The 14,047-nt window shown below is 41.1% G+C and overlaps 1 protein-coding gene across 1 annotated transcript; it reads right to left on the bottom strand.

Moving 5' to 3' along the window:
• Positions 1 to 13,017: 13,017 nt before the first annotated feature.
• LOC121972818 (mannose-specific lectin-like) lies at positions 13,018 to 13,437 on the bottom strand. Its single transcript, XM_042524445.1, has one exon. It carries the CDS (start codon positions 13,435 to 13,437, stop codon positions 13,018 to 13,020), a length of 420 nt encoding a protein of 139 aa, XP_042380379.1.
• Between the last annotated feature and the right edge of the window lie 610 nt (positions 13,438 to 14,047).

Consider the following 14,047-nt stretch of genomic DNA (forward strand, 5'->3'; position numbering starts at 1 on the left):
AGGACAAGCTCAATGGAGCAAATTTCCTGGATTGGTACAGGAATCTGAGAATAGTTCTCACTCAGGAACGTAAACTGTACATTTTGGAGTAGCCCATTCCCGAGGCTCCTCCTACCACTGCCACGCGAGCTGATCGAGATGCTTACAAGAAGCATCAAGATGACGCATTAGATGTGTCATGTCTCATGCTCGCGACCATGAACTCAAAGCTTCAGAAGTAACACGAGTTAATGGGCGTTTATGATATGGTTGAACATCTTCGTCAACTATATCAAGGACAAGCGAGGCATGAGAGATTCGAGATCTCCAAGGCATTGTTTCAGTGCAAGATGTCAGATGGGGCTCCCGTAGGCCCATATGTACTCAAGATGATTGGGTACATAGAGAACCTACAAAGGTTGGGATTCCCACTTGGCCAAGAGCTGGCCACTGACCTGATCTTGCAGTCTTTGCTAGAGAGCTATGGTCAATTTGTCATGAACTACAACATGAACGAAATTGACAAGCCACTGCCTGAGCTACTTAGCACGTTGAGAACTGCTGAGCTCAACCTTAAGAAAATTAAGCCCAACTCTGTTCTGATGGTTCAGAAACATAAGGGCAAGGGCAAGGGCAAGGGCAAGGCTAAAGGCAAGGGAAAGTCCCAAGCCAAAGGCAAAGGCAAGGCACTGAAGCCTAAAGGAGGGCTTGCCAAGGATGCTACCTGCTTCCACTACGGTCAGACCGGGTATTGGAAGAGGAACTGCAAGGTATACTTGGAAGATCTGAAGAAGAAGAGAAGTGAGACTTCCACTTCAGGTATATATGTTATAGAAGTCAATCTATCTATTTCTTCATCATGGGTATTAGATACCGGATGTGCTTCTTACATTTGTACTAATGTGTAGGCACTGAGAAATAGCAGGGCATTGACAAAGGGCGAGGTGGACCTACGCGTAGGCAATGGAGCACGGGTTGATGCTGTTGCTGTAGGGACTTATTTTCTATCTCTGCCCTCTGGGCTTGTACTAGAGTTGGATGATCGTTGTTATGTGTTGGTTCCTTTGGAGGCCGGCAAGAGGGGAGGGGTGAATTGCCCTACAAAATAAAACTCGAACCTTTCTCGGATTTCAACTATATCATTAACACTTGTAATAAATAAATAAATGAGACTAAGTAAAGAAAAGCAGACACCAGAGTTTTACTTGGTTTGCAATCAGGGGATTGCTAATCCTATGAATGTAAGCGCACTATCTGATTCTCCTCTGGGCGGAGTAGCCTCTTTACAACGTTGACAGCACAAATGAAAAGAACAGAATTGGAAGCACAGAAAGAATTGATTACAAGTTCGTTCGTTTTCAATGTACGGATCAGTACTTTATTTATAGTACTGGTCCGGGCGCCTGGAAGTGGTTCCGGGCGCCCCCGGGGGGATAAATTTTATCCCCCAATGATCAAATTGCGAAAATCGCGATCCTGGTCAAAATCATGTTCCGGGCGCCCGGAAGCATTCCGGGCGCCCCGGACAGCTCCGGGCGCCCGGAATGGTTCCGGGTGCCCCGGAGCAAAAAGTCAACTGCGGTTGACTTTTTGTCCGGGATCACTTCTCCGTTGAGTCCCAGTCTCGGTCCGGGTCTGTTCGCTCCGGCTCCGCTAGCTTGGGTGATCTCGGCCTTCCGGAACATGTTCCGGTCTTCTCCTCGAGCAGCCTTCCTTCCCGGTTTCTCGTCCCTTGAGCACCGCGCACGCTCTTCTCGTCCACCGGTGTACTCTTCCGCAGACACCTCGTCCCTCGGACGCACCGAGCCCGTCGGCTCTCTCCCGTGTCGTCCTTCTCGCTAGCCGCGTCTTCTGCTCGACTTCCTGTTTTCCTAAGCTCCTGCACACTTAGACACAAGGGTTAAACAAACGTAGGACCTAACTTAGCTTGTTTGATCACATCAAAACACCTTGGGGTTCCAACAATCTCCCCCTTTTTGATGTGAGCAACCCAAGTTAAGTTAGGGAAAACATATGAAATAAAAACAATTTATATTCAAATAAGTCCAAGTATTTTTCAAATGAAAAATTATATTACCTCCCCCTAGACTTAACATACTTCTCCCCCTTTGATCACATAAAAATTGGGGTTATAAACAAGTCTAAGGTAAATTTAAAAAAGCTTAAAGTGTAACATATTAAAAAAAATGTCTAAGTAAAGACACTCTTCAGAATTTTTCTTTCGAGAAAAGTAAAACATTTTTCAAAAAAAAAACAGTCATAAGTGTTAAAAAAAAATTTTAAGTTTGAAACTTATTTCAACATTCCCAAAAAAATTTATAATTTAATATTCATAAGAAACAATTCTAAGTCAATTTTAAGCAAAATTATAAGGCAAAAAAAAATTTCTAAGTTAAGTTAAAAAAAATTTTCTATATTTTCTAACACAAATTGAATAACTCTTTTTAAAGCATTAAATAATTTAAATTAATGCTTTTTCAGTTTAATCAATTAAACTTTTCATTTCGATACTTGGCTTCCAGGTCGTGGCGAGGCACTAGGCCTTCTTGGTTATTGGAGCAACAACCACTTCCTTAGACAAAGCCTCATAAAGAAATTAGTTGTTTAATTTCCTTGCTGAAAATGCTAAGTCTGACTTTAATTTTAAGTTAAACAGGTTTTTGGAACCCAGTAGAGGTTCCTACCTACAAAATTAACCAAGTATTTCCTAGGTATATAGATTTTTGATATATTTCTAATTTGACTTTGATGAAATCTATAATACCAATTTAAACCTCTATAATTTCTAAAAGTAGAAATATTTGAACCATTTGATTTTTTCAATCTTTCTATTTCTTCTTTTAGTTTTTCATTTTCAATTTTCAATTTTTCAAAATCCTCTATAAGACATGATTTTGCTAAAATTCTCTTTGTTTCTAAAATTTCATTTTCTAATTTGGCATTTTTATTTTCTAATTTATACATGGATTTAGTCATAGCTTTGATACCGGAGTAAAGCTGATCAGGGGGTAAGAGGCATACCTCACTTACCATGTCGGACTTGAAGCCTGAATCTCCCCCTGCTTCACTGCTTTCATCCGAGGTCGCTCCCCCTTCATCGATGCTAGGTTCTGATATACTTTGTCTATCATAGCTTGCCATTAGTGCTATCCCGACATATTCTTGAGCTTCTGATTCGGATGAAGAAGTGTCGTCCCAAGTTGCTTTTAGGTTGTGTTTCTTGGGAGACTTCCTTTTGACCTTTTTGAGTTCTGGGCAGTCTTCTCTTAGGTGTCCCTCCTTCTGACACTGATAGCACCGCACCTTTCTTCCACCTTTTTGATTCTTTTTATTCTGCATTTTAAATTTATTAGATTTAAAAAACTTTTTAAAATTTCTTACCATGTATGCTTCTTGATCGTCTTCGGAGTCTGACTCGAGTTCATCCTTCTGGGTTGCGTTCAGCGCCATAGTCTGGGTTGTATCCTTTGTCATTCCTACACACCTGGTTTCATGCAATTCAAGAGTAGAAAACAACTCTTCTAAAATACTTACCTCCAGGTCTTTTGAGATGTAGTAGGCGTCGACGATTGATGTCCACTCCGGAGTTCTTGGAAACGCGTTGAGCGCGTAGCGTATAGTGTCCCGGTTTGTTACCGTTTCACCAAGGTTTTCGAGACCAGTAACTAGTTCTTTTACCTTCGCATGTAGACCAGCTACTTTCTCACCTTTCTCTAGACGGATGTTCATCAGTTTGTTGCGGAGGATGTCCCTTCTAGCGAGCTTCGCTTCGGACGTGCCTTCGTGGAGTTCCAAGAACTTCTCCCAAAGTTCTTTAGCAGATAAATAGTTTCCGATGCGGTTGACCTCTTGAGGCGGTAACACGCTCAGCAGGTGATGTTCCGCACGACTGTTTGCTACTGACTCATTCTGCTCCTTCTTTGTCCAATCGCTCTCTTCTTTTTCTTTTCCATCTTTATCTATTGGAGCTACAAAACCATATTTCATAATAAACCGAATTTCAAAATCTGTTTTTAGGAATACCTCCATACGACGCTTCCAGTCTGCGAAGTTCCCCTCGAATTTTGGTGGAACAATGCTTGGTCCGGCCATCTTGTTGCTTCGATCGGCGGTTAGTCCTCTACCACTTGTTGGTCCCTTTGGAGGCCGGCAAGAGGGGAGGGGTGAATTGCCCTACAAAATAAAACTCGAACCTTTCTCGGATTTCAACTATATAATTAACACTTGTAATAAATAAATAAAAGAGACTAAGTAAAGAAAAGCAGACACCAGAGTTTTACTTGGTTTGCAATCAGGGGATTGCTAATCCAAGGAATGTAAGCGCACTATCTGATTCTCCTCAGGGCGGAGTAGCCTCTTTACAATGTTGACAGCACAAATGAAAAGAACAGAATTGGAAGCACAGAAAGAATTGATTACAAGTTCGTTCGTTTTCAATGTACGGATCAGTACTTTATTTATAGTACTGGTCCGGGCGCCTGGAAGTGGTTCCGGGTGCCCCCGGGGGGATAAATTTTATCCCCCACCGATCAGATTGCAAAAATCGCGATCCTGGTCAAAATCATGTTCCGGGCGCCCCGGAGAAAAAAGTCAACTGCGATTGACTTTTTGTCCGGGATCACTTCTCCGTTAAGTCCCAGTCTCGGTCCGGGTTTGTTCGCTCCGGCTCCGCTAGCTTGGGTGATCTCGGCCTTCCAGAATAGGGCTCACCCGAACCCATGTTCCGGCCTTCTCCTCGAGCAGCCTTCCTTCCCGGTTTCTCGTCCCTCGAGCGCTGCGCACGCTCTTCTCGTCCACCGGTGTACTCTTCCGCAGACACCTCGTCCCTCGGACGCACCGAGCCCGTCGGCTCCCTCCCGTGCCGTCCTTCTCGCTAGCCGCGTCTTCCGCTCGACTTCATGTGTTCCTAAGCTCCTGCACACTTAGACACAAGGGTTAAACAAACGCATGACCTAACTTAGCTTGTTTGATCACATCAAAACACCTTGGGGTTCCAACATTATGTGCCTGTTTTGACTAAGAACATTATATTAGTTTCTTGTTTAGACAAGAAAGGCTTTTCATTTATAATAAAGAACAAATGTTGTTCAGTTTATTTAAATGATATGTTCTATTGTAGTGTACCTCTAATGAACGAACTCTATATTCTAGACCTTGAGAGCCCTATCTATAACATAAGTACCAAGAGGTTCAAGTCAAATGACATGAACCAATCCTATCTCTGGCACTGTCGCTTAGGTCATATAAATGACAAGCGATTATCCCAGCTCCATAAGGATGGTTTGCTAGACTCATTTGATTTTGAATCATATGAGACATGCGAGTCATGCCTTCTAGGCAAGATGACCAAGACTCCCTTTAGTGGACACAGAGAGAGAGCGACTGACTTGTTAGGTCTTATACATAGTGATGTATGTGGCCCTTTCAATGTCGCTGCCAGAGGCAGTTATAGGTACTTCATTACATTTACTGATGACTTCAGTAGATATGATTATGTGTACTTGATGACACATAAGTCAGAATCCTTTGAAAAGTTCAAAAAATTCAAGAATGAAGTACAAAACCAGCTTGGCAAGAGTATCAAGATACTTCGATCAGATCGAGGTGGTGAATACCTTAGCCATGAGGTTCGTGACTATCTAGCTGAGTGTGGGATTCTATCCCAACTCACTCCTCCTGGAACACCACAGTGGAATGGTATATTCGAAAGGAGGAATCGTACCTTATTAGATATGGTGCGATCTATGATGAGTCACACAGATCTTCCTACATCACTTTGGGGCTATGCTCTAAACACGGCAGCCTTTATACTCAACCGAGTTCCATCCAAGGCTGTGATAAAGACACCATATAGGATATGGACTGGGAGAGATGCCCAAGTGTCTTTTATGAGGATTTGGGGTTGTGAGGCTTACGTTCGACGCCAAGTCTCGGACAAACTGGGATCCAAATCCGATAAGTGCTATTTCATTGGATATCCCAAGGAAACTAAGGGATATTACTTCTACATTCCTAGTCAGCACAAGGTAGTTGTAGAAAAAACTGGGATCTTTCTAGAAAGGGATTTTGTTTCTAGAAAGGCTAGTGGGAGTACGTTCGATCTTGAAGAAGTTCAAGATGCGGACCATAGCATTGAAGCCTCGATGGAAGTTGAACTGGAACCACAAAGTGTTGTGGATGATGTTATTCCACAAAGAGTTGAGGAACAACAATCAGTTCAAGTAGACATACCTCTTCGCAAGTCTGATATGGTACGTCGTCAGCCTGAGAGATACTCATAGAGGATGAGCCTACCTCCTATCAGGAAGTTGTGATGAGCCCAGATTCTGAGAAATGGTTAGAGGCCATGAGTTCTGAGATGGAATCCATGTACACCAACCAAGTATGGACTTTGGTTGATCCACCTGAAGGGGTTAAACCCATTGGGTGTAAGTGGGTCTTTAAGAGAAAGACTGACATGGATGAACTTATCTATAAGGGTCGCTTGGTAGCTAAAGGTTTCAAGCAGATTCATGGTATTGACAATGATGAAACCTTTTCTCCAGTAGGGATGTTTAAGTCCATTCGGATCATACTCGCTATTGCAGCATACCATTACTATGAGATATGACAGATGGATGTCAAAACCACATTTCTGAATGGAAACCTGCTCGAGGATGTGTACATGACACAACCTGAGGGTTTTGTAGATCAATAGCATACTGGTAGAGTATGCAAGTGTTGGGTTTTTCGGGCCGCGAAAACCACTTTTTCGTGTCGCAGAAACCCCGAAACCCCAGTCACCGGATCTGTGCGAAGAATAAAATTTAGAAAAATATGAGTACGAGTTTACTAACTTAGATTTACACTAAATCTATAGAGAAGAAGAAATATACCCTCGATGCGATGCCCTTCGCAATCCCACTCGTCCAACAGTTCGCCGGATCTCAAGATCGTCAAGCGTACGATCATCTAGACGTATCCACACGGACAAATCAATGGAGAGAGAACCTTAGAGTGTTCTAGCACTCCTAGAGGGTCTCGGCAATGGGAGGAGAGGGAGAGGAGAATTGGAGCAAGGAAGAAGATGATGGAGTTACCAAATGGCTTGAATGAAAAAAATCAATTTTCATCCACACTAAAGTGGCCGGCCACACATGGAGTTGTAACCTCCATTCTCATTTAATGTGGCCGGCCACATTAAATGGAAAGGAGGCTTGTAACCTCCATGAGGTGGCACACCATGATGATGTGGAGCATCATCATTGGTCCACATCTTGCCAACTCACTAATGATATGTCAAATAGTCAAGTCAAACTTGACTCTTCTTCTTCCTTCTCAAGTCAAGTCAAACTTGACCAAATCTCTCCCATGGTTGATCTAATCCAACCATTTGATTCAAGCCAACTTAATATAATGAATCTAATTCATTTAATTAAATTGATTCAATGAGTCATAATCTAAATTAGACTCATTGAACACATGAATCAACTTGAGTCCAACTCAATTAGCCCAATTTGGATTACTATTAATCCAATTTGGTTCATCACATGAACCTAATCCTCTTGGTTCATCATATGAACCTAATCTCCATCTAATTATCCTTTGTGTGTGACCCTATAGGCTCTTGTAACGTTGGCAATGCCCCTAAACCCATTTAGGAGGATAAGTAATGAGCGGTATCTAGCAACACATCATTACTAACCAAGTTACAAGAATGTTGAGATCCAACATCACCTTGTGACTACTAATTGTGACTCCTCACAATATATGACAAGTGTCCTTCTATCCTAGACATCTAGATTGATCAATGTGAGGCATAGACCGTGTCATCCTCTAATCAATATAAATCTTGAACTCCAAGTAGACTCACTCAATCAAATGAGCTCAATATCTCATATTGACTCATTTGGGCATGGCCATGCACTTCGTGGTCCCACTCTATCAAGAATATCGATGTCACTCCCGTCATATAGGAGGGATTGATCTCATCTACATCACTCACATCCCTCTGCATAATTTGTTACATACCCAGTAATCGCCTTTATAGTCCACCCAGTTACGGGTGACGTTTTACGAAACCAAAGTACATAACTCCTTATGTAGGGAACCATGGTGACTTCAGGTCTAAGGACTAATAGTCATACTAATAGCCACATGAGAAAGTATATGACACTCATATAATGATCCATGATACTTTCTCATGGCGGGTCATTCAGTATACATTCTCCAATGCATACCCATGTATCAACTTGATATCTCTATATCCATGACTTGTGAGATCAAGTCATCGAGTTGACCTACATGCTAGTCTCGTTGCATTAACATTGTCCCTGAATGTTAATACTCGATTAGGAATGATTAAGAGTAGTGTTCCCTATATCATCTCATTATCGATTCAACCAATTGATTGATATAGGTAAGAACCTTCTACTCAAGGACGCTATTATACTTAGTTTATTTGGCACCAATACAAGTAAGTATAATAACCAAAACAAATGCCTTTATTTATATAAGAATATGATACAACAAGTCCATAATACAATCATCAAATGATTGGCTCTAGGGCTCTAACTAACAGCAAGCTGCATAGGTCTATTTATGGACTAAAGCAAGCTTCTCAGAGCTGGAAGCTTTGATTCGATGATGCAATCAAATAGTTTGGTTTCATCAAAAATGAAGATGAGCCTTGTGTCTACAAGAAGGCTGTAGGGAACTTAGTTGTTTTCCTCATATTGTATGTAGATGACATACTACTCATTGGGAATGACATCCCTTTGCTACAGTCTGTAAAGACTTGGCTAGGGACTTGTTTCTCAATGAAGGACTTAGGTGATGCCACTCACATTCTAGGCATACAGATCTATAGAGATAGATCTAAGAGATTGCTTGGCCTAAGTTAGAGTACATATATTGACAAGGTACTCCTATGGTTTGTCATGCAGAACTCCAAGAAAGGATTTCTGCCGATGTAACATGGCGTGAGTCTTCCGAAGACTCAAAGTCCCTCTTCTAGAGAGGAGAGAGACCGCATGGATCAGATCCCTTATGCCTCTACCATAAGATCTATCATGTACGTCATGCTATGTACTCGTCCTGATGTCTCGTATGCTTTGAGCATGACGAGCAGATACTAGTCAGATCCAGGTGAAAGTCATTGGATAGCGGTCAAGAATATTCTTAAGTACTTAAGAAAGACAAAAGAATATTTCTTGATATATGGAGGCAATGACAGGCTAACTGTAAAGGGTTACAGTGATACCAGCTTCCAGACCGATCAGGATGATTATCGATCGCAGTTAGGGTTCGTGTTTTGCATAAATGGTGGTGCTGTGAGCTGGAAGAGTTCAAAGCAGGACACAGTCACTGATTCTACAACAGAGGTCGAGTATATTGCTGCTTCATAAGCAGCAAAGGAGGCAGTTTGAATTCGCAAGTTCATCACTGAACTTGGGGTGGTTCCTAGCATCGCTAACCCTATTGAGGCTAACGTCGCAGGCTAAGGAACCTTGCTCACACCAGCGGACCAAACACATACTACGGCGCTTCCATCTCATTCGAGAGATTATCGATAGAGGAGATGTGAAGATTTACAGAGTACCTACAGAGGCTAACGTCGTAGATCCCTTGACCAAGGCTTTGGCACAGAGAAAGCATGATGGTCACACTAGGGCATTGGGGCTTAGAGCCTACACTGATTGACACTAGTGCTAGTGGGAGATTGTTAGTTAGAGCCCTAGAGCCAATCATTTGATGATTGTTGTATGGACTCATTGTATCATATTCTTATATGTTAATAAAGATATTTTTTTTGGTTATTATACTTACTTATATTGGTGCCAAATAACTAAGTATAATATCATCCTTGAGTAGAAGGTTCTCACCTATATCAATCGATTAGTTGAATCGATAGTGAGATGATATAGGGAACACTACTCTTAATCATTCCTAGTTGAGTATTAACATTCAGGGACAATGTTAATGCAATAAGACTAGCATGTAGGTCAACTCGATGACTTGATCTCACAAGTCATGGATATAGAGATATCAAGTTGACACATGGGTATGCATTGGAGAATGTATACTGAATGACCTTCCATGAGAAAGTATCATGGATCGTTATATGAGTGTCATATACTTTCTCATGTGACTATTAGTATGACTATTGGTCCTTGGACCTGAAGTCACCATGGTTCCCTACATAAGGAGTTATGTACTTTGGCTTCGTCAAACGTCACCCGTAACTAGGTGGACTATAAAGGCGATTACTGGGTATGTAACAAATTATGCAGAGGGATGTGAGTGATATAGATGGGATCTATCCCTCCTATATGACGGGAGTGACATCGTTATTCTTGATAGAGTGAGACCACGAAGTGCATGACGATGTGCAAATGAGTCAATATGAGATATTGAGCTCATTTGATTAAAGTGAGTCTACTTGGAGTTCAAGATTTAGATTGAATAGAGGATGACACGATCTATGCCTCAAGTTGATCAATCTATATGTCAAGGATAGAAGGATAATGTCATATATTGTGAAGAGTCACAATTAGTACTCACAAGGTGATGTTGGATCTCAACATTCTTGTAACTTGGGTAGTAATGATGTGTTGCTAGATATCGCTCATTACTTATGCTTCTAAATGGATTTAGGAGCATTGCCAACGTTACGAGAACCTATAGGGTCACACATAAAAGGCAATTAGATGGAGATTAGGTTCATATGATGAACCAAGAGGATTAGGTTCATGTGATGAACCAAATTGGATTAAAAGTAATCCAAATTAAACTAATTGAGTTGGACTCAATTTGGTTCATGTGTTAAATGAGTCTAATTTGGACTTAGACTCATTGAGTCAATTTAATTCAATGAATAAAGATTCATTACATTAAAATTGACTTGAACCAATGGTTAGATTTGATCAACCATGAGAGAGAAGTGGTCAAGTTTGACTTGACTTGAGAGGAAGATGAAGGGTCAAGTTTGACTTGACCATTTGCCATCTCATTTGTGAGTTGGTATTAAGTGGGCTAATGATGATGTGCCACATCATCAAGGCTAGCACATGTGTGTGCCACCTCATGAGGGAGATCAAGAGTTTTTGACTCTTGATATCCCATGGAGATAAAACTCTCTCTTTGAAGTGGCCGACCACATAACTCATTGTGTGAGTTTCATTTTGGTTTTGTAACTCCATCTTTTTCCTCCTCTCATCTCTTTTCTCCCTCTCCTCCACCTTGGTCGAATCCTTCAAGAGTGCTAGCACACTCTAAGATTTCTTCTCCACCTAATCGTTCGTGTGGATACACATAGAGGGGTGTTCACTTGACACCCTTGAGATCCGGTATCTTCTTGGATGAGTGGGATAAGCGAAGAGCTTTGCATCAAAGGTACAACTCTTAACATGTAGATTTAGTGTAGAACTAGGTTAGAAAACATGTACACGTAAAATTTTAGAACTTCACATGGATCGGTGGCATAGGATTTCGGGGTTTTCGCAACGCAAAAAGTGGTTTTTGCGGCTCGAAAATCCCAACAGAACATCCACTCCAAGACCCGTCCAGACTTCCACCTGCTCCACGATCACTAGGATTTTCACCTAGAGTCCCCGACTCTAGGATTTCGCCTAAAGTGCTCGACCCACCAAGAGTTCGCCTTGCCTAACCGCAGTGTTAGGACTTTCCACCACCTAGGGTTACCTCCCCTAAGACCTAGAGTTATTTGCCCCTAGGGTTTTTCACCTGCCTAGCATCCACTAGGACTTTTACCTAAGAACACTTAGGACTTTCCTACAAGCTCATTTAGCCTTGTTAGACAACAAGTAACCCTAACTTTGGACCCTTTGCCATAATCAAAACTTAGGTTCGATCATCTGGTGCTCCATACTACCAACATAAGTGAGGATACGTTCCCCGTTGAGGGAACAATAGGCGTCAGTTAGACCTAGGGTTTCTGGAAAATCTAAAAGTTAGAACTTGACAGTTCGGAGATTGTCAAATAATTTATCATTTATATTTTATTGTGCTAATTTTGTTTTGTATGATATGTTTGATATTTTGGACTAACATAATTTGCAGGGAGAGAAAAGCATATAAAAGGCTCGGATGGACAGTGTTTAAGGTGCCTCCGGGGCTGTTGGAGGGGCCTTAGGAGGCTTGGTTGAAGCCCACGCGGAGAGGCTCGAAGGCGCCCTCCAAGAGTCTGAAAGCGACTTGGAGCTGGGATGGAAGGCGCCTTAGAATAGATGAAGTTTGCAGAAAGCGAGGCTTATCGATACTGTGAATTTGAGGATAGAAATCCAAGCTAGAGGCGCCATCAATGGGGTTGGAGGTGCCTTCAACAGTCCATAAATGGAGACCACGAGCAGATGCTTCGATACAACTCATTTTCACAATCTTTCTCTTGCGTGTTGCTTTAAAGATGATCCAATGAAACACTATCTCGAGATGATACACTATCTCCATGATTATAATATTTTTTAGTGATGATGACACACTATCTTTATTATCGCTATGAGGAGGCTGACGATGAAGGATACTAGGATGAACGGAGAATCATCTTTTACTTTATAAATAATAATTATTTATTATATTTGAATAACTATCCACGCTATTCCAATTAGAGATGGTCTCGAAAATTTTAATTAAATCTTCTCGTCCAAAATCACAAATATTAGCCAATAATATTGTTTCATATTAATTAATTAATTAGATTCCATGCCTTGTATTAATTTTATTTTTTCAATTGATATGTGTTATTGCCTATTAGATTTCTTTAATTAATTGTTTTTCTTTCGTTTTTTTTTCAACGCAATTTAACTTTTAAAAATACTAATAAAAGAGCAGAGCAAGTAGATACTTAATTAATTAAGCTGATCGATGACGGAAACCAACTTAACAGTAGGTACGTACAACATAAAAACATAAAAACGAGGCGACGTACCATGCATGCATGCATATCGCTAATTATTTATGCCTCGCTACCTTTTATTCTGTTTTATTTAATTAATAGCTAGCGATCCATGCATGGTTAACTTACGACAGTGGTGAAGCCAACTAATTTTTAGTCACCATGGCGATCTTCCTGTTCGTGGGTTCATCCTCAGGGATAATAAATACAGGGGTGCTGTAGATGACGACGTGGCCGTCGCGCTGCAGGACGAGGATGGAGCCGGGGATGGTGTTGAACTCGTTATCCATGTTACCGTTTTCGTTGTAGATGCGGAAGTTGCCGTCGGTATCGAAGAAGGCGTAGCAGACTCGGCCGTTGCCTTGGAAGGACCACACTTCATTGCCGTTGTCTTTGAGGACGAGCCTGCAGTGGTCCTGCATGATGAATTCATAGGTCCCTTCGGTGAGGGATTCGCCGGGGAACAGCTTGTCGCCGCGATAGAGAACGTTGTTGTTGGCCATGGCGGAAGGCAGGAGGAGTCCGAGGAGGACAGCAGCAGCAGAGAGCGTGACAAGGGCAGCCATGGTTAAGCTAGCTACGGATATATCACTCACTAATTCACTCAAGTGATCGCTTGTTTAGAGTATCATGCCACTCCCATCTATTTATAGATATATGAGGATATATAGGAGGAGGTAAATTTAAAATACAGTTTCAAGAATCATTAATTGCTTACAAATTCATAGTATACGATAGCATTCAGTTTCCTTTACTACAATCAAATTATTCATATCGAGTGGTTGTCAAAGTAAATAATTTATCATTGATTTATAGCTAGAGTAGTATGACAAAACTAGCTAGCTAGCCAATAAATGCCCCTCCGGTTTAGGTTCTATTGGAAATGAAACTCATATATGTTTCTAACCGTTCATGTTACGTTCATATATATCGATAAGATATACAGAAAAAGTTATTAACAAAAGACCAAAAAAAATTATATATTTAAAATTGATGATTGTGATATATGTAGTAATTATAAATTGGAGACCAGCTAAAGTGCATGTTTTTTAAATGTCAGTATAATAACACATATATGAGAATATCAAATAAATCAATCGTGCTAGATATTGACACTAAAGAATATCAAATAAATGGATGCACAAAAAATAGAAGAGGACCCTCAGCTGAGATTGA

Source organism: Zingiber officinale, chromosome 4A (assembly GCF_018446385.1).
Source record: "Zingiber officinale cultivar Zhangliang chromosome 4A, Zo_v1.1, whole genome shotgun sequence".
NCBI classification, from domain to species: domain Eukaryota; kingdom Viridiplantae; phylum Streptophyta; class Magnoliopsida; order Zingiberales; family Zingiberaceae; genus Zingiber; species Zingiber officinale.

Excerpts from the sequence above, each read along its gene's own strand:
- LOC121972818 (XM_042524445.1), bottom strand. The coding sequence starts at position 13,437 with ATGGCTGCCCTTGTCACGCTCTCTGCTGCTGCTGTCCTCCTCGGACTC.